Source organism: Xenopus tropicalis, chromosome 1 (genome assembly GCF_000004195.4).
Source record: "Xenopus tropicalis strain Nigerian chromosome 1, UCB_Xtro_10.0, whole genome shotgun sequence".
NCBI lineage: Eukaryota > Metazoa > Chordata > Amphibia > Anura > Pipidae > Xenopus > Xenopus tropicalis.
Genome location: NC_030677.2, coordinates 44,729,311 through 44,750,239, shown reverse-complemented (window position 1 = coordinate 44,750,239; position 20,929 = coordinate 44,729,311). Strand labels below are relative to the sequence as shown.

The following is a 20,929-nucleotide window of genomic DNA, read 5'->3' as shown; positions in this document are numbered from 1 at the left end:
CAGGCAGCACCGCCTCTGGGGTCTTTGCTGCCTGCAAGTTGATTCTGCCCCCCTGCACTGCTAGTTAAAAAAAATATTATAACTGGAATTTGGGCTCTTTAAGTTACCAGGAATGGCTTTTTGCCATCCCATGTAAACTACAGGGCACTGCTGCCTGAGGCAGTTTCTCAACTCCCCTCATGGCAGCAGCGCCCCTGTGCACAAGTGTATTTATGCCACCCATGCGGGACATAGAAAGGTCTAGAGAAGTACAGTAAAACAAGAGTAACACACACACAGTATCAAACATTGGAATGAAGCTTAGTGCTTCTATACTGTACAAACCTTGGGGGCAAGGAAGCAACATTAAAATATGCTAAAGGCATAGGAACAGATATGGCATTCACAATTTTTTTTCAGTTGCTTGTATTATGTTTGAAAAGTGGAAGCAGGGTTTCTTTTACAAGCAGCCCTAAGCTGCTTGTGTGTGCCATGCTCTGCCTGCCCTATGCTGCCTGTGTGTGCCATGCTCTGCCTGCCCTATGCTGCCTGTGTGTGCCATGCTCTGCCTGCCCTATGCTGCCTGTGTGTGCCATGCTCTGCCTGCCCTGTGCTGCCTGTGTGTGCCATGCTCTGCCTGCCCTATGCTGCCTGTGTGTGCCATGCTCTGCCTGCCCTATGCTGCCTGTGTGTGCCATGCTCTGCCTGCCCTATGCTGCCTGTGTGTGCCATACTCTGCCTGCCCTATGCTGCCTGTGTGTGCCATACACACAGACAGCATAGGCAGTACATACAATGTCTGAGGTGTGAACAGGTGAACAATGTGAGTGATTACAGCCTGAGCCTGAGGTGTGAACACTGCAGGGTGTGAACACTGCAGGGATTAAAAGGTGTGAACAACACAGGGGATTACATTTTTAAACAATACAGGGGGTTTACAGCCTAAACCTGAGGTGAGAACAATGCAGGGGGGCAATTAATCTCAGTACTGATACCATTTAAAGTTTACACAAAGGTAAGGCATCAAAACAGCCAGACAGGTGGGGGGTCGCGGGCCGCATGTGTTGGACAGCACTGGTTTAGGGTAATGTCCCACAATGAGATTAGTCACCCACGATAAATCTCTGCAGGAGAAAACTTTGCGCAACTTTGGAAAACCAAAGCGACGCATAGGCCTTTCGACCGGGATTCCCTTTCTTGCTAGTGGAAAGGTTTTTTTGGGAGATTAGTCTTCAGTGGTAGCAGCGATTTATGGCGGGTGACTAATCTTCCTGTGAGACCTTACCCTTACTTCCAGAGAAGAGCTTTAAGTAGAGCAGCCAGTCAATGAAGGAGTGTAATGAGTGTGATACAGACTGACAAGGACAACAAAAAGGGTTAAGGTGAATGCATTTGCTTATAAATCTCAATGTGAACCTGCCTATGTGTTCATGGCATTCCTACCTAAGTGCTCTAAAGGAATTTCTAGCACTCTGTTAAAGTTTTACACTCTGCTGTGAATAAGTAGTTAGTGTAGCACTTACTCTGAGGGAATAGCCTTGGAGAGTAGTTTTGTGGACAAATAAACAGGGACACACTTACCATACCAACAAGCCTTTATAATTTTGAGGTATACCCAAACAATGCTAGTTTGCCTTTAATATATTTCAGGATAATAGTCCGTGCTCTACACTGAGTACAGGATACATAATAAATAAACATGGGAGGAATGCATTTATAGGGCACAGGGAAAGACAAACAAATACGTATGTTAAATGTTAATCTCTCCAGCAGCAGGGGTTCAGAAACAGGTCTTGCATTAATAGGCTTATTAGAAGCTTAGCCAACAGGTTTTTATGCCTCTGGTAAAATATAACCTAAATTAACCACCAGGTGCACAAAGTACAGCTGTTTACTCCAAACAAGGCCATCTAAGGTTGAAAAACCAAAATCTCTAAATACAGTATTGTTGCTTTCTGCCTGGGCAGCAACAAAACCATTAAGACCCCACAACATGTGGCACCGGGTTGCTGATTGTAGCCTATCATACATACGGTAATACTTTTTTGATCACTGCTAATCAGAGATCAGTGGTGGTTAAAACCCTTGGTATTGTCTGGTGCAGATTCCTATAGAAACATTTTGCAAAAGCTGTGTCCATGTTGCATTCATTGTTCTACCTGTAACTGGCTGAAATAAGCCAATCATTGATTGGTTGCTATGGTCAATTCCAATAGCCAAAGTTTGAGTATGACTGGAGGCCCCGTCACTACCAGCTTGTGCCATTGGCACAGACTCCCCATCAACAGCCACTGTTCGTCACAGGAGCAGTTGTCAAAATGCCCAGTATGCCACAAGCCTAAAGAAAAAAGTCACAGTACGGTCACAAATGGCTTCCAATAAGAATTAATTAAAAAAAATGCCAGATAAATGGTGAGGTGTGTGGTTTCAGGCAGTATTCACTCATATATATCCTCTCTCACTGATTGGAGAGATTTGCCTCTAAGATATAGGACTCTTAGTGCATGGTCACACATAGTGCTTGCTCTGCTGCTCGTCTCCTGCGGCTATTCATTTTGTTGCCAGTGGAAAAAGCATTTCGGAGAGATTAGTCGCCCCTGGTAGCAGAGATTTATTGCTGGCAACTAACCTCTCTGTGGGGCATAAGCCTAATGATGGCCATACACGTTACAATTAGGATCTTTCCTGCGACCATTGGTTGCAGTAAAGACCGTTCGCAGAGAGACCCCAGAGAGCACAAATCATGTTTCCTTATTATCTGTGTAATCAGGTTTGTCCCAACTAAATGAATGGTTGGGATCAAATAAAAAGGTACTGTTTAAGTATTACAGAGAAAATGGAAATTATTTTCAAAGATGTAAATTATTTGCTTATAATGGAGTCTATGGAGCTTCCTGGATAACTAGTTTCTAAATAATGAATCCCATCCCTGTATAATCAATGAATTATACAGAATATTTGACTATGCCCTATTTAAACCATAGGCAGTACTTTCACTTTAAAGTAATTTCAAGATTTGCTTGGATCCCAGTTAATTTAGCATCATTCCCCAATGGCTATAATGTTGACACAAGCAGCCACAATGGTGCTATCAGGATGGTGAAGGTTAATCTCAGCCAAGTCTTTGTGGTAAGAACAAAATGTCACCGTTTCCTCATTGGCTACGAGATGCAGGGATCAGCAGGAGGCATTTTTTATTATTGAATTAGTTTTTTATTAACTTGGGTACATAACAATAGTCGCTTGGAGAAGGGCAGAGTTCACCTTTGCATGGTTTGCTAAGGATTATAAGCATCAGGTCCAAGTGCAAAAACCTAATTTCTCTAATAGGATTTCAAGGTAATAGACACCATTGGCAGCAAAAGGGTTTAGAGATTGCCTATTAATGCAGTAATGCTGACAGGATTTCTGTTCAGCCAAGCATTTCATTCCTGTATAAACAGACTGCATGATAAGCTTTATTCAATAGTCTGCTCTTTAACCAAGCATAACTCGTTCTTTTTGAGCATCACATGTTTGGTTTCACCCTCTAATACCCACACTATGTCTGCCAATTACCATAGTATTATTAAAGTATGGCTCTATTATGGGATTAATTACAGAAATTATATAGAGCAGAACATGACGGCAATATACTTGCAACATTCCTTGCAACATGGTGAAACAACCTGCTAAGCAGGACAGATTTGCGTTTCATAATGGTACTTGTCTTTAGGATAAGGATACCCGATGAGCTGAAAAGTTTGGGACACTTCAAGAATATTCAGGAATGTGGCATCAATTACCGTATACATACTATAAACAATACAAGCTGTTGGGCTGAGCTGAATGATTTTAGAAGAACAACTCATTTGATTTATGATCTGTCTGACCTGACTAGACCAAATCCCAACCCTAAAAGTCATTTTTCTTTTTTGGTGGTGGTGGTAGGGGGTTACAATGCAAATCTGAGAAAACCCCCACAGAAAATTGTATTTGTGAATTAGGGTTCTGATCTAGTTTAACAGATGGTCTAATACAGAAATTATGGATTCTGGTCATCCCTAGTTTACTTAGGCTATATGAGAAGCTGCATCTTGTCTATAGCTATAGCCACACACCACAAGACCCACTTATACGGCAAGGTGGCCAAACAAACTGATATCTTACCTATACCCAAGTCACTATGAAGAGCAGGTTGGGTTACTATGTGTCTGCATAGCAACCCAGCTTTCTAAACTGGTCATCAGGTTCTCAACTTTTCTGGCAAAAAATACCACCCTTACCCATCTTCCCTATTAATAACATTGGCATCAAGGATAATTTTTATTGGCCAGGTGGCAGGCTAGGATTATAAATATGATAGGATTACAAATATTATATATACATATATTTTTTTGGTATGCAGTTATGGTCTCAAAATCCCTAAATTTAAATCTACATCAGGCACCAACATAATAATTTAAATTAACACTTGTTTATTTCCCTAGAGCAAATAAGGCTTTGGGCAGTCAGAAGACATCATTATGTGAAAATAAGAATATAAATTCTGTCCCATTGCCCTAAAAAGCAGAATATACTATAAAGTGTGGTTCTGGGCTCCAAGCACTGTGTACAGTACAAGGGAGGTACAAAGCAGAGAAAACAGTGAAACAGAAACAGCATCATAGTTTGGTTCTTACCTGTGTCTCCACAGACTGCATGGCCAAGTCACACGGGGGTTTCAGAGCCTTGGGTCTTGTTGCATACCAATATGTTGTTAGAGCTGCAAAGGCACCAAAGCCCATCAAGGTGTTGGTGGGCAGAGTCCGCACATACTGCCGTACATCTCCCAGCTCTGGTATCCGGAGGTTTCTGAGGATCTCGTGTGCCTGCATCGTTACGTTTGCTCTTTAAGCCTGGAGGGTGGGGCACAAGCAGGAAAGAGAAAGCACTGAGCTGTTTCATTTGGCGACACGTGTGGCTACAGAATAAGTCACTCATCACTGAACTCTCCTTTTAACATATATTTTTATTTAATTATCTGCACTGCCAGGATAGAGAATGGAAAGTCCCTGGCAACGTTTGGAATCATCACTAACCCCTTCTGAGAGCGCGTACAGAATATATATCAGGGATGTCCAACCTCCAGCCCTTTAGCGATTGTTAAACTGCAGCTCCTACTATCCCACCAACACCAGTATGCTGGGAAATACCAACAGCTGGAGGGCTGAAAGTTTCACACCATTCCAAAAACATTTCTATCAGTGCATTGTGCAGAAGTTTACCAATTTGTTGCATTATTCATAAAGGGGGTGGGGTAATCAATGAGCTGCATGCATTTGTGAGTCTAAAGATTGCAAAACATGCAAGAGGCCACATTGTTACCCCTATGCGGCCATAGGCTTAAGCGCACACTGATATCTTTCCATACACTAGCCACAGGTTATTAAAATAATGGTAGACAGGCCTGTAATGTACACATAGGACAGACATAGACAGGAGTCGCACACCTACTGTTTGTCATTGGTCACACAGGTCAGAAATAGACCCCTGCATACACATTGAAGATGTTTAGAAAGCCACACACAAAAGCTATTCAGCTCTCTGAGCTCAAAGCGCATCCAATGAGTCGGTGCCCATTTAGGGTGGTAAACTATTCTAAATAAAATGCAACTCCCACAAACCCAACTGCTCTTGGTAAGATGGGAAAGTGGGGGGAGCTGTATTTCAGCACACAGAGACACAGATTGGCCCTGCTAAGTCCCAACCAAATGTACACTAATGCCCAGGATTCTTATACAAATCATTTGGGCAAACCTAAGTCAGTAGGGCCAAAGCCTGACTAGAAACATGTGTCAGGCATTATATTTTTGAACATATGCAGAATGCTTTATGCCTTTATCTAACTGAAATTCACTTTGTGGACAGAATTAATAGGGAGATTTTTATTAGAATTTATAGAGGGATTTTAATTAGGGATGCGCCGAATCCAGGATTCGGTTCAGTATTCGGTCAGGATTTGGCCTTTTTTGGCAAGGTTCGGTTTTAGCTGAATTTTCGGTCCTGGCTGAACCGAATCATAAATAGCATATCGGGATTGGCACAGCAAAAAATTTTTCCCCCCGAACATTTAACGCTTCCCAATCCTAATTAGCATATGCTATTTAGGATTTGGTTCGGTAATCGCCCGAATCCATCGAGGGTTCGGCAGAACCCAAAAAAGTGGGTTCGGTGCATCCCTAATTTTAATTCCATGGGCTAGAGCCGTACAACTGCAATCACTCAGGATAACTGCCTGGGTACTGTTGCCGCACCAGAGCTTCTCTGTACCGGCAGATACGATGCCTGTACATATTTAGTATTCTCTAATGTGAGCATCAAACAGGGGATTGCACACACACAAGCTGGGTTGGTTTTTACTTTATCAATAAGGATTACAAAACTGTGTTGAAGCGTGGCTATAGCACCACCTACTGGCCATGTCCTATCAACTCTCTTAGCTTGAGAACTCAAAGCTTTGCACACTCACCTTTTATTACACAAGTGACACATGCAGCAAATGTGTAAAATCACACACTGTTAGACTATATACTCAGCAGGGGTTTTGACAGCTACTGCTGAAATACAACTCATAAAGGTTCTCCTAGCAACTGGATACAAGCAAGCTGCAGTTCAGCAGATCCATGGCAAGAGGTGGGACACTGGCTCAAATAAAAGAAAACGCTTTCCCAATCTACAAACAGCAAACAGAGTAACAGCTCGGGTAATTACTGTCCACAGAATAAATGCAACAATATGACATATTCAGATTAAATGCAGGGAGGGAAGGCAAACTCACCCACTATGCTGCGCTCCCAGCTGACTGACACCAACACCCTGCAGCAATGAAGTGTACGCTTGTCAGCTGGTGCACTCTTACAGCCAAGGTCTCCGAGGACAGAAGTCACATGTGAGGGCCAGCTACTTAACGCTTAGTAGGGAAAAGGTAACGGAGCAGCTAGAGGCCAATAGCATGCTGGTCTGGAGAGAGTCACCCCACATGGAGAGGCTGGCATCCCTGACACAATGGACTCCAAGATTGGAAGAGAACAAGCAGACGACTGGCAGAGACAGATCTTCATTCACAGACACATGCATCTCCGTGCCAACAGATCACATTAACTCTTAGTGGGTAGGGAGCTGCCCTCTGCAAGAACACTAGTTATCTTTGTATGGATAACCCACTGCCTGACCCCTATAAAGGTGGAAAGGCAAAAAAGTTGACCTTTGACATCTTTATGAGTGCTATAGCATATATATTTGTGCATCTCTTCCCTAGTAAGGGAACCAACACTTACAGGGTTAAACAGATACTAGAGCTGAGGAAAGGAATGTGACGATGCTGCGATATTACATTGGTGTTAATACAAAGGGCACCTGAATATCAAGGTAATCATCCTGCCCTTCTGCCTTGTTCAGTACGTGAGGAAATTGTGTGCAACCGGCAGATATGGAAAAATATACTCACAATTTACAAGGCTACTCTTCCCAAATCTAAATATATCACTGGTTTAACACAGCTAAGTTAGCACTTCCAATACTTAAGTCCAGTTAAAATAAATACACTACACCTGCCATGCATGTACCAAAAAAGCATACACAATAAAGCTTCATATGACTTAAAAATGCACATATAATAATTTATATTGCAGGATATTAGCCAACCAACTGGCATGTGGGTAAACTGCCAATCTCCATGTATTCATTACCACTGCTTATAGCAGGAGAAATATTGCCTGCTTATAATCACGGAGATGTTTCGACTTTTTCCCACCAGCCAATGATAATAACGGCTGCTTATTGGGATGTGCCTTCAGCGAATAAGAGCGAAGACGAGTGTCTATGTTCTCCCAGCATCTGATTGGCTTATAAAAAGTATATAGATATACATATAAAAAGGGACATAATATTGCAAGGGACTAAAGTGAAAGGCAAATAATTGGCAACATGTTATGGGTTGTTCTGTATATAGAGTAAAAGGGAGTTTGAGCCGCAAAGACTTGTGCTGGACCAAAACCACTTGCCATGTGTCGCCCTGTGGTGGATCTTTCATGTGTCCCACCACAAGGGAATGTATGAGTTAATGCAGCCCAGTCTTTGGGCTGTGTTAGCCTAGGTGTTCCCTCAGAGTGGCATGCATAGAACAGCCACCACAAGGGAACGCACAAAAAAAAGCACAAAAAGCACCCAATGGGCCTATTTATCATCAGTTTTCAAGTTTGTGAATTTGATTTTGTTTTTCTAAATGCTCACTTATTTATTAATAAGGAAAACTTGTTTGAATAAAAAAAACTGGAACACCTTGTATTTTTCCAGATTACAAACTAAAAAAATTTGAGTTTTAAAATATGGCTTGACTTTGTCTAGGACAACTCCCATTGACTTCTACAGTAACTCACAAGCTTTTAGATGGAGCAGATTTACATTTGAGTTTTCAGGGTTTTTGCACTTAATTCTAGACATTTGCATTGTGGACCATAACTCAAATAGTGGTAGTTTTAGCGCTAAAAATTTCGAATCATGAAAAAAGAAAATCAAACTTTAACCTTGATCAGCCCCTAAATCTAGCCACTTGACATTACATCAGTCAGGTAGAGAAATCGTTCTCGCCAATGCGCCTCTATGCATATAAGCTACATATGAAGAATACACGATTAGCATATACAGTATCAATTTGGTTACTGATCGCGTACTTCATGCACCTTAATGTCAGTAATCTTGTAACTACTTGGCCATAATATGCAGGATATGCAATTAACTCTATAAATGTTTCTTCTTATATGTCCCAAGTACATGATGAATCCCCAGTCTTCCGTATGTTGCTGAAACTGCCAGGGGCGGATAGTGGCAGTAGGGGCTGCAATTTGGCTAAGCAGCCAGCTCCAAGCACTGCCATGAAGTCGTGTCACAGTGATACCTCACACCATGCTGTCAAACACTGCCAAACACCGTGGGTATGCCTTTAACATTTTCTACATTCATTCTGTGTAATTTCACTTGCAGAAAGCCTCCCATCTCCTGACTGCGCAGTGCTCACCCCAGTAAGGGCAGAACAAAGGAGATCATTGTAAAGCGTGCAACATTCATGAAACAAACTATTTGTTCCAGCTATAGACCAACGCTCGGGCAAATGTGCGCTTATTCTGCCTCTCCGCCTACATATGTACACACACGCGCACCAGGCAAGGCTGTAGAATGCCAGGTTCTCTTTCAATAGTCACTTCTATTAGCTCATTAGCACTTCAGGTTTCTCAATACTTTAAGTCACTGCTTACTTACTGACAGTTACTAGTGCAGGTAAAGAAAAAAAATTGCTCTTTATCAATAGATATAGATGTGCAATTTAAGTGGTCTTTGTTACCATCAATCAATTATCTATCATACGGTTAGGGATCAAAAGGCAGCACGTAGCCCCCAGCATCAGACTGTCATCTGACCAGCTGGACATCAAGTCAAAGGCTAATCATAGCATTTCCTATTGCAGTCAATAATCCGTTGAAATTCCAAGCTTATAGATGTCACCAGCAGGAATCAAGCTCCTTGAACGCCACTAGACTAATGATCTAAAGCAGTGCTGTCCAACTGGCGGCCCGCGACCCCCCTCTGTGTGGCCCCCCACCTGTCTGGCTGCTTTGATGGCTTACTCTTGTGTAAGATCTAAATGGTATCAGTACTGTGATTAACTGCCCCCCCTGCATGGTTCTCACCTCAGATTCAGGCTGTAATCAGGCTGCATTGTTTAAATATATAATCCCTTGTGTTGTTCACACCTTTTAATCTCTGCATTGTTCACCCCCTGTAGTGTTCACACCTCAGGCTCAGGCTGTAATCACCCCCATTGTTCCCCTGTTCACACCTCAGCAAGAGTAGAAACCCACAAATAATCCCTGCACACTACAAAAAGAACATATACTGAGGTGGTACTTCGATTAAAAAGTTTTTTAATATATAGTTATTGTGCAGACTGTAGCAGTCTGTGTGTGCCATACACACAAGCATCATAGGGCAAGCAGAGTATGGCACACACAGGCAGGGTAGGGAAGGCAGAGTATGGCACACACAGGCAGAGTATGGCACACACAGGCAGAGTATGGCACAAACCAGCCAAGAATGGCAAACACAGTGAAAGTATGGCACATGCAGGCAGGGAAGGCAGAGTATGGCACACACAGGCAGAGTATGGCACACACAGGCCAAGTATGGCACAAACCAGCCAAGAATGGCACACACAGTGAAAGCATGGCACACAGGCAGGGTAGGGAAGGCAGAGTATGGCACACACAGGCAGGGTAGGGAAGGCAGAGTATGGCACACACAGACAGGGTAGGGCAGGCAGAGTATGGCACACACGGACAGGGTAGGGCAGGCAGAGTATGGCACACACAGACAGGGTAGGGCAGGCAGAGTATGGCACACACAGGCAGGGTAGTGAAGGCAGAGTATGGCACACACAGGCAGGGTAGGGCAGGCAGAGTATGGCAGGTTTTTGCTGTACTACAACCATTAATATGGGTATGGTCATGTGATAACATGGGTGTGGTTTCAAGTGGGTGCGGTTTCAAAAAGGGGAGTGGTCAAAACTGGCTTCCATTATCGGCCCTCCACCACGTAGGTCGGAAAAATTCCGGCCCTCGGTACAACAGAAGTTGGACAGCACTGATCTAAAGCAAGGGGCTCACAGCTACATCCACACATACTATAACACTACGTACACAGTGTGAAAAAATAATGTGAAGGAATAACACCCACATGTGCCAGATACTAGAGACACGATATAGGCAATATTAGTTCATACCTAAATGATGAAAAGGCAAATTAATAGTATCCACACTAAGCCACATGCCTGTATACTGTAATAACACGAGTGCAGGTAGGAAACTTATGGGTGCTGCCCAGGCCTGGGTGGGTTAAAATATAAAGCTTGTGCAGACAAAAGTGGTTTGAAGGAAGCGCTATAGTGAGCTGCTGAGCTTACCTGCAATAAGGCCTACAAGCATTGTATAAGTCCCTAGTTGCAAATGACACAGGGAGAAGGTGGGCATATCAATAAGTCTTTCTAAAAAGTAAACTAATTTACTAACAAGGTTTTAGTTAGGTTTTCCTATCTGAATTATGGCACCTCTGTACTTGGCCATGTTCCAACATAATAATTAACATTTTCAAAAGGTAGCAGTCCAGTTGATTAAAGTAAATGTAAAAAGTCATTCTGCTTGCAGCTGTAATGCATGTCAAACAAAAATCAAGTGTTTCAGCTGTTCCCTTATTTTATGGCTTTAGAAATAATTCATATTGTTGCTATCCTCGCGCATATCACACAACATACTTTGTGACAGGTGGTTCAAAGACTGATAATGCCTTGTAAGCCATAAGAGCATCAGAGGACAGAGAGGATAATCACTTGTCTAGGCATTAATTTGTAGCTCTACTGCACATATCTTTTCCGAGACTCAAGCATAACCTGTGGTACAACAGACTTGCAGCAATGCCAAAGCGAAAGGAAACATAAGCTTCTAGCTTTATAGGGAATATGTACTTTAACCTCCTTATGCGCCCCCCCCCCCCATCAACATATCAGCAGAAATATTGCACAGAAACTAGTTTTAAATTTTATTACATTCTGCAGTATTTCACATGGCTGAATTTGGCTATAGACACAAATTAAATCATGTCCAAGCTGTGGAAAGAAAGAAATTAAGAAATAAAGCTAAAGAAATTCCAGAAGAACAGCCATGTAAGGGACCCACCCAAGTCGATAAAAGTGCCCTGCAATGTCTCTGTAAGAATTAGGCTCGTGGGGCAAATGTCTAGTAAGAAAGCTGCTAAGTGAACAGTTAAACCTTATGCCTAGTTCTGGTCTATGCCCAAAAATGAATTTAACGGTGTCCACTGACACAGCACTGGGTATAGTGTGGTTCCTCACACGTCTGGCTACATGTACAGTAAGATCTTTCTGCACACAACCCACTACAATTAGAGGAGAGTCCCATAGCATCCCTAATTCAAAGTGTTCCCTCATTTCATTATTTACGATTCTACGGTACGCAGGACCCGGTATTCTCAGACATTGGCCTTCTGTAAACCATTTCCTGATCCTTGTGTATAAAACAACATGCCAGAAAAGGATCAACCACAATAGCATTGATACCAGCCTATCTGCAACAAAAGGAGCTGTAACATTCAGTTATCTATCAAGCCATGCTAAGAAACAAAGTGCACTTCTGCTACTGCTACGATGTTAGCTCTAACGATGGCAACACTTGTTATGGGGATAAGAAACCCTGAGTTAAACAACTTTGTAGGGTTGAAAGAACTGATCCAGTTTATCTTGCAGAAGAACCACCACCTGTAAAGCCAGTGTGAGAAGGGGGATTTAAAAAACTGGAGTTAATTTACATCCATTTTGAATACAACTCCAGAATAAAAATGACTCCACCTTAGAGTAAGTATATGCTACTAGACAAAGCAAAAGAAATCTTTACAGGCAAGGCAAGCCTGATGGTTATGTTCCCAAACAAGTCTGGCAAGTCATTATGCAAAAAGAGAAAAGAAAAACTAAAGGGTTATTATAGATGACAAGACTTTGCTCCAATAACTGGGCAGCTTCATACAGCTTTCCATATCAGTAGGGAGGTTATCTGCTGCACCACATAGGCTATAAACTATGACTGCTGGACTATCACCAGGTAAAAGTTCTATTTCTCCTGCAACTCGCAGAAAGTTGAATGCAATATACAGGCCTACAGAGTGTAGCCCTACCATTTAAATTTATAGACTAGTTACTGTGCAAGCTTTAACACAGGTTGGGGGGCTACCAAAATCCCTACAGATTGCATACCATGCCCTGCTTGATACACAAGTTGCATATCAGCACTCATCAAAACACTGCTATTCAAGTATATCTTTAGGTCAATTTCTGTGACAATGTATCATTATATCCACCTTAAAGCAATTTTTTTGTATGTGTAAGCAAAAAAATCTTCTTAGCAAGTTTCCAATTTAAAACTTGCCATGGTGTTTACTTGTAAATGTAACATTCCATAACCCTAAGTGACACATAGTAACAGATAAGGGGGCAAGTTTAAGCCTAAAGGTGGCCATACACGGACCGATTTTTTACTTACAAACGACCGATTCCCGAACGATCCGATGCTATCGTTAAGTTATCGTATAGTTGGTGGTGTACGAACGATCGTCGGCCCACTAAACGAGCCGACATTATCGTCCCCAAAATCGATCGGCCAGGTTTAAAAATTTTGGTCGTTTAACGATAAAATCTGCCAGTTGGTGTGAGTGTCAGACATTTGTCTTTCAACGATTGTTCTCTGCGCATGTCACGATTGCCAGCAACGACATCGATCGTACGTAGATGTACGATCGTAGGTATTTTACGATAATGATGCGACAAAATCTTTCCCGAATTATCGTTGCCCGTGGATGGCATATCGTATGGGAACTCGATCGCCATACGATCGTTTGTCGATATAATCGTTCATCGCACAACGAGCGAAATCGCCTCGTGTATGGCCACCTTAAGTAAGCGACTGGTGAGACAGTCAAATTATCCAAATCACTGTTGACCTCTCCAAGAGCAGTCACCCAGGGACAGACAATTACATTTCCCCTATTCATGAGTCTTCCTGCCAATTGACGCAAGCTTGGAGTCCTGCAAACTACCAGTACAGAGACAGCCCAGTTAACGAGGAGGACAAGCCCAAAATCTGTAAACTGATAGTTTATATCAGCTTCTCACACAGCTTGCTCATTGTTTACATTTTTAAGATGCCACGGTTGCTTTAAGTGCTATTCTTTCTGCAACAAGAACCAGGGGTTCCTTCCTTCTAGCAACTCATGTCTGTTTTACTGTAAATAAACTCCAGTGTACGTGGGAGACAGATCACATGCAGTTAATGACATAATTTAGGCACCTGTATTACTTATAGTACAGCTTGGCACATGATTACATTGGCACTGGTCTTCTCCACTTTTGGCACATGGAGGCAATCGTACATAGCCAGTGTACCAGTGCTCTCAAAGGCTCCAAAAACACTGGCGTACTTGGGAGTTTGAACACAGAGTGTACAAGGAAACCACAGCAATGAATCTTTAATGTATGTCACAGCTTTGCATAGAAAAGCACTGAAAACATGGCAACGCAGTCACTCACAGATTGCCACTGCTCAGGCAAACTTTCCTCTGCCTTAATGGGGGATACCTGTCACCACCACTATCTGCCATGGCTTAGAGCACGTACTTCTGTAATGAGTTAAATGAGCAATACTTCTGTATGAGAAAGAGTGACAGATAATTAAGGGTGATTTGACCACCATGGTTATGTTATTTCTGTAAGTACTTGGGGAATAACTGAAGTGCAGTCCTTTTTTGCTAGGTATTCAACAATGAGCACAAGAGTTGAGTATCTCAGTGCACCCTGGGAAGATAATCTTGAAACCCAATACTCTATTATTCCAGGCTTTTTTTTCTCTTGCAACAAGGCAGTAAGTATAAATAGTATATTCTCAACTGCAAGAAGATTTACACAACCCTAATAAAAATTTAAAAAAAAAAAAAGGTAAATAATGACATTATAAATAAATGTGTGAAATAAGATCACGGCATGATAAAAGCATGACAATAGTGGTTTAAGAAGATGCCAAACTATGGGGTGCAGTGCGCCCTAGGGATGACCAAAAATAAAAGGGGGTGAATGGTGATTTGCTGTCAAATATACTGGTTAGAACAAGCTTTTGTGTATTTGTAACCGTATGCACTGAAGATGAAGCCTGGTCATAAGGTGAGGGGTGTTTGCTCAAGGTACATCTCAGGCAACACGGAATCAAGGTCTAATTGTCTATTGTTGTGGGCACATGCACATTCTGCCTCTAAATTTTTTATTTTACATTTCTATTCCAGCTAAAACTTCTCATAATTCAATTTCAAACACAGCACCATTTAAAAGCAAGAGAAAAACCACAGTACTGTACTAAGGAAAACCCCCAGCAAAAAGCACCCAATCATTCTCAGGATTGCCTAAATCTGGTGTGTCAGTTGTGGGGATAGTGTAGCCCCTGCATAAACTTAACATGTGATGCCAAGGTACAGGCAACCGCACAACAACTAGCTGCCCGTGCACAAGGCATCCCAGAAAGAGTTGCCCATGCATGCAGTACATTAAACAATTAACCAAAACAGCATACTGCACATATTCACAGCACGAGATGCAACTAACCTTATATAAGGAGAAGTGGCAGTCAATGGACCCTGCACCGAGCCGGTTAACACCTCCAGCTAAAGAAGGAGTAAGAAGACACCCTGTCTCCTTGGACTTTGTATCTACTTATCAGGCTGAAAGGATCAAAGTCACAGACCACATGGTCACCATAGGATCATTCCACATATGATAACTGCTTAATTCACTGCTCTTGCAGATGTCATTGCCTTGGAGTGGCATAAGAAATCCACTAGGGGTCAAATGTGAACCAAATAATGTACATCCAGTGATTCTCCTGATGCTGCAACTCCCTTAAAGGGGCTTAAAGGGAGTTGCAGCATCAGGAGAATCACTGGCCCACATAAAAAGGGCTGTCTGTTGGATGTCACTCTTAGAGCAGTGACACAGGTATAGCGGCTGTTCATGTCTTTTATAAGTCACAAAGGGGTATAGTATAATGATGTATAAAACATGGAGTAAAGCATTACCAGTGATGTTGCCCAGGGCAACCAATCAGCAAGATTTCAATAGCTAGAAAACCAAAGCAAAGCATCTGATTGGCTGCTATAAGCAACATCACCGGTAATGTTTTACTCCACTTTTTACACAGCATGAAATATATCCCCCCAAATGTCCCTGCTTCTTCCCTATAGGACAATAGCCATAATAAGGCAGTGCTTCTGGCACAGTATATCACTTGGATGGGTAATGCAGTTAGAAAGCACACTCACAATATCAGGTGTTAAAGAAAAACAGACATAGAACACCTTCCACTTTGGAGTAGTTACTTTGAAATGCATTTCTTTTTCCATGAGGCATTTCTGTTGCTCACTCTACTCTGTATGCAGGATCTGAACATAACAAACAGACCAGCATTTCCATAGGAACCACAACAGAAAGCACACCTCTGCTAACAAAGACATAAATTCACCACACTACACAATCTCATATTCAGGTAGGGGGTCAGTTATCTGGAAACCGGTTATCCAGAATGTCATCTCCCACGGACGCCATTTCAATCAAATAATTCATATTTTTAAAAATGGTTTCCTTTTTCTCTGTAATAATAACACAGTACCTGTACTTGATCCCAACTAAGATTTAATTAATCCTTATTAGAGGCAAAATAGTCCTATTGGGTTTATTTAATGTTAAAATGATTATTTAGTAGACTTAAGGTCTGGAGATCCAGAAACCCCCAGGACCCAAACCTCTACTGCCCCAACACTCCTTGCTAGTCTAGATTAAGGTTAGAAACCTTCTGTGGTATAGCAGCTAGGGCAAAACTCCCAGCTTCCCCTCACCAAATAGATTTAGAGCGTGTATGAACATAGTGAGGAGACAATTATTTGCATGTTTTACTAAAGTTCCCATTTTCACTCTCTAACCCAAGACCAGAATATTACCCTTCAGGTGCCATACATACACCTGCTATACAGAAACACTGCTGCTACGCCTTGCCATATCATAAAAGTATTTATAGCCACACATGTTCTTCACAGCAAGGTCTAAACAGTAGGTAGAGGACAAGGTTCATAGTGTTAACAAATGCACTTACAATATATAATTGTAAGCTCTACGGGGCAGGGACCTCCATCCTCTCGTGTCTTTGACTCTTAACTTATTGCAACTGTATCTTGTGCTGCGAACATAAGTAGCGCTTTATAAATAAAGTTATACATACATACATACATACATATAAATTGGGAAAAAATAAATCACATGGACATGCATGGACTAGAGGTGGGAGGTTTAAAAAAAATACAGATACCTGCTGGAGAGGCAGTTTACTCCACAATTAAAAACTTAATTGTATTGAAATCTGCCAAAATTAATGCCACAGCTAGACACCCTTTTTAGTGGCCAAGCACTGTAGATGGCACTGCTGCTTTACAAAGCACTGCATTGCTACAGTAGCTGGCCACTATACAGTAGGACAAAGAGGTGCAAAAAAATCACTCATCTGGGCTGTCAACTGTCAGACATTGTATTGTGTTATGTAATACAAAGTCCCAGAGAATAGTAAAAGGTAGCCAAAACGTCCAAAATAAAGCTGATAGCAGCAGGGTTAACAGAGCACAGGCAGCATAGTATCAGGAATATAAACAGAGCCAAAAGCAGATGCTCCGGATATAAAAGCATAAAAGAAAATGAAACAGTTTTTTTTAAAGCATTTGATGACATGGGGAAAACAATTTGCTGCTAAGAAAAGATGCAGAAGCAGAAGTTAATCAAAATGTTTACTTAGTAAAACCAATGACTTGCTATTGCATGTCTCTAAGATATGACCAGCTCACAGGCCTAAAATATGGATACTTTGCATCTATTATGTACCACATTTTGGGATGTCTTTTGCAGCACCAAGAAAGGGCCCCACGAATAGCTAACCCAGTGCAGCAACTGTAGGCTAGAAGGGTATAAAATTATTTATAAGGTACCAACTATTTGTTGTATTGTATTGCTTGTTGCATATGGGAAATAAGCCTCCAAGCGGAGACTGTGACAAAGTGAGCATAAGGGGGTGAGATGGTACACTGTGGCTGTAGGACAGCAGGAGTAGTGGGGAGAGATGGTACCTGTAGTACAAGAGAGAATAATAGCCTCTGGGAAGGGACTGTGGGATAGCAGGTATAGTAGGGAGAGATGGTGCCTATAGTAGCAGTGGGGGGATAATAGCCTCTGGGAAGGGACTGGGGCTGTGGGATAGCAGGTATAGTAGGGAGAGGTGGTGCCTATAGTAGCAGTGAGGGGATAATAGCCTCTGGGAAGGGACTGTGGCTGTGGGATAGCAGGTATAGTAGGGAGAGATGGTGCCTATAGTAGCAGTGGGGTAATAGCCTCTGGGAAAGGACTGTGGGATAGCAGGTATAGTAGGGAGAAATTGTGCCTATAGTAGCAGTGGGGGAATAATAGCCTCTGGGAAGGGACTGTGGCTGTGGGATAGCAGGTATAGTAGGGAGAGATGGTGCCTATAGTAGCAGTGGGATATTAGCCTCTGGGAAGGGACTGTGGCTGTGGGATAGCAGGTATAGTAGGGAGAGATGGTGCCTATAGTAGCAGTGGGGTAATAGCCTCTGGGAAAGGACTGTGGGATAGCAGGTATAGTAGGGAGAAATGGTGCCTATAGTAGCAGTGGGGGGATAATAGCCTCTGGGAAGGGACTGTGGCTGTGGGATAGCAGGTATAGTAGGGAGAGATGGTGCCTATAGTAGCAGTGGGATATTAGCCTCTGGGAAGGGACTGTGGCTGTGGGATAGCAGGTATAGTAGGGAGAGATGGTGCCTATAGTAGCAGTGGGGGGATAATAGCCTCTGGGAAGGGACTGTGGCTGTGGGATAGCAGGTATAGTAGGGAGAGATGGTGCCTATAGTAGCAGTGGGGGGATAATAGCCTCTGGGAAGGGACTGTGGCTTAGCAAGTATAGTAGAGAGAGATGGTGCCTATAGTAGCAGTGGGGGGGATAATAGCCTCTGGGAAGGGACTGTGGGATAGCAGGTATAGTAGGGAGAGATGGTACCTATACTAGCAGTGGGAGAGATGGAGCCTATATTAGCAGTTGCAGAGATGGTGACTAAGAGGGCAAGACATCAACACTTCACATTAGAGTCTTGTTAAAACAAAACACCCAATGCTCACCATGGCAACAGTAGGGTCTTACTGATAAGAACAGCCCAGATTTTACCCTCTCATGTAATGCTTGTGTGCAAACTGTTGCTACTTCTGTAGTACTTCCTCTATGTGTGTCTCTTTACTTCCCAATATAACATGCAACAATCTCTTCCAATCACAGAGATAAAGACCAACTTTCATTAGATTATCTCAGCTACTAGAACTAATGCAAGGGCACAGACTGCATATTCTGCATGTGGCGCACATTATGGGAAGAATTGGTATTAGCAAGATTAAAGGCAAAGGTCAGTAGTCACACAGTATAATACATGGACATATGGTTATTTAACTCTCAGAACACCAGAAATCTTAAATGACCACTCATTACAAATGAAATGCCATAGTCTCATGTCTCACTGATGCTCTTATAGCAAGGTATATATGCCAAAACTTGCACTCACCTAGATGACTGCAAGCAAGCTGAAAATGAATACTGTGAGCTGTAAGCTGTCAGCGCAGCTAAGTGTTGCAGTTCAGCAGGCTGTCAGCGCAGCTAAGTGTTGCAGTTCAGCAGGCTGTCAGCGCAGCTAAGTGTTGCAGTTCAGCAGGCTGTCAGCGCAGCTAAGTGTTGCAGTTCAGCAGGCTGTCAGCGCAGCTAAGTGTTGCAGTTCAGCAGGCTGTCAGCGCAGCTAAGTGTTGCAGTTCAGCAGGCTGTCAGCGCAGCTAAGTGTTGCAGTTCAGCAGGCTGTCAGCGCAGCTAAGTGTTGCAGTTCAGCAGGCTGTCAGCGCAGCTAAGTGTTGCAGTTCAGCAGGCTGTCAGCGCAGCTAAGTGTTGCAGTTCAGCAGGCTGTCAGCGCAGCTAAGTGTTGCAGTTCAGCAGGCTGTCGGTGCGTGTGGGAGTCGCAGTTCACAAGATGCTATCACGGAATGCTAGGGCTGCAGCAGGAGGCCGGATACAGACGTTGCCTGCAGTCGCCAGACTATTCCGGGGGGAGGAATGTATGGCACAGCATGGGAGCATTTGGCCAGTAAGGGAACGTCTGAGAGCCCTACAACTACGGCGCAGCGCAGACACACATGTTGCATTAGACACTAGCGCACTATTGGGCAGCGATGAGGCGCTGGGCACCATGACCTGACTCCGGGCTGTACAAGCTCATCCCTAAGTACCCACACATACCCCTATATACCACATGGCTGAACAGCTTTCCGTGCCACACCGCATGGTTATACTAAAGCCAATGCACAAGTGACGGCTGAGCAGCCACGCAGCATGTCTATCCCAGAGACACTGGGCAGGTAGGTGCTGTAGGTGCTCCTGGCCCTCCCTGGCCCACAGCTTGCCACGTACTGATTACAGTGAGTACATGTAATAAAGGCCTTAGTGGCTATGAGCTAAATAGAAACATGCAATGCACACGGACTGCACACTGCCCGGTCGCTCCTGCACACACTGCCGCAGCAACACAGAGGCAGCTCAGCCCTCGCCTATCCTTTATCAGCCCAGTGCTTCAATACATGGGTAATTCCATTAGCCCTTATTTACTCACCTTCCCCCTTAGCAGGACTGTAGGACAGCGCGCATTCCGGCCCGGCTATTTATATACAGAAGCAGCGAGCTGGGCCGTGCTGTATGTTTGGTCTCATGCACCGCCCAAAGCACACTCCCAGCTTATCTACATAGCCAGCGGCCTCCCATCATATCCTCCCTCCCTTTGTGTCAGCCCGCCTTCTGCTCCCCCCCAGGCCTTGTACCATGGTTCCGCCCTCAGTGTGCCGCCTGGTCCCAATTGTATTGGCTGCTGCGTTTCACTGTGTACAAGGCGCGGTCTTCAAACCTCTTCCTTAAGCTAGTGATTAGGCTAGTGATTGCCGGAGGGAATGCTGGGATTTGTATTCCCTTCGCTTTGCCTGAATGTATACAAGTGTAAAATCATGGCTGTGTAATAGCCTTTATACATATCAGTGGGATCGCAAAAAATGATGTAAAATGAGTGAAAAACTTTTTCGTTTTATGGTCGAGATGATTCTGAGAGAGAAAATTCTGACCACAGTGGTTAGAGGTTATGGGATTCATCTGCAAATGGGGGGAAAAGTGTAGATATCAGAGCAGTGAGAAATAGAAAAGGAACA

At 43.2% G+C, this 20,929-nt stretch overlaps 1 protein-coding gene across 5 annotated transcripts in view; it reads right to left on the bottom strand.

The window, feature by feature from the left end:
- acsl1 (acyl-CoA synthetase long chain family member 1 protein) overlaps positions 1–20,479 on the bottom strand; it is a 43,536-nt gene extending 23,057 nt beyond the window's left edge. For 2 of the 5 annotated variants that reach the window (XM_012960022.3, XM_012960017.3), the window contains exons 1-2: positions 20,347–20,479; positions 4,641–4,856 (exon numbers count right to left, since the gene is read on the bottom strand). In XM_012960022.3, coding sequence (XP_012815476.1) covers positions 4,641–4,835 — 195 coding nt within the window. In that variant the 5' untranslated portion in view covers positions 4,836–4,856; positions 20,347–20,479. 5 annotated transcript variants of the gene reach the window in all.
- Positions 20,480–20,929: the final 450 nt, after the last annotated feature.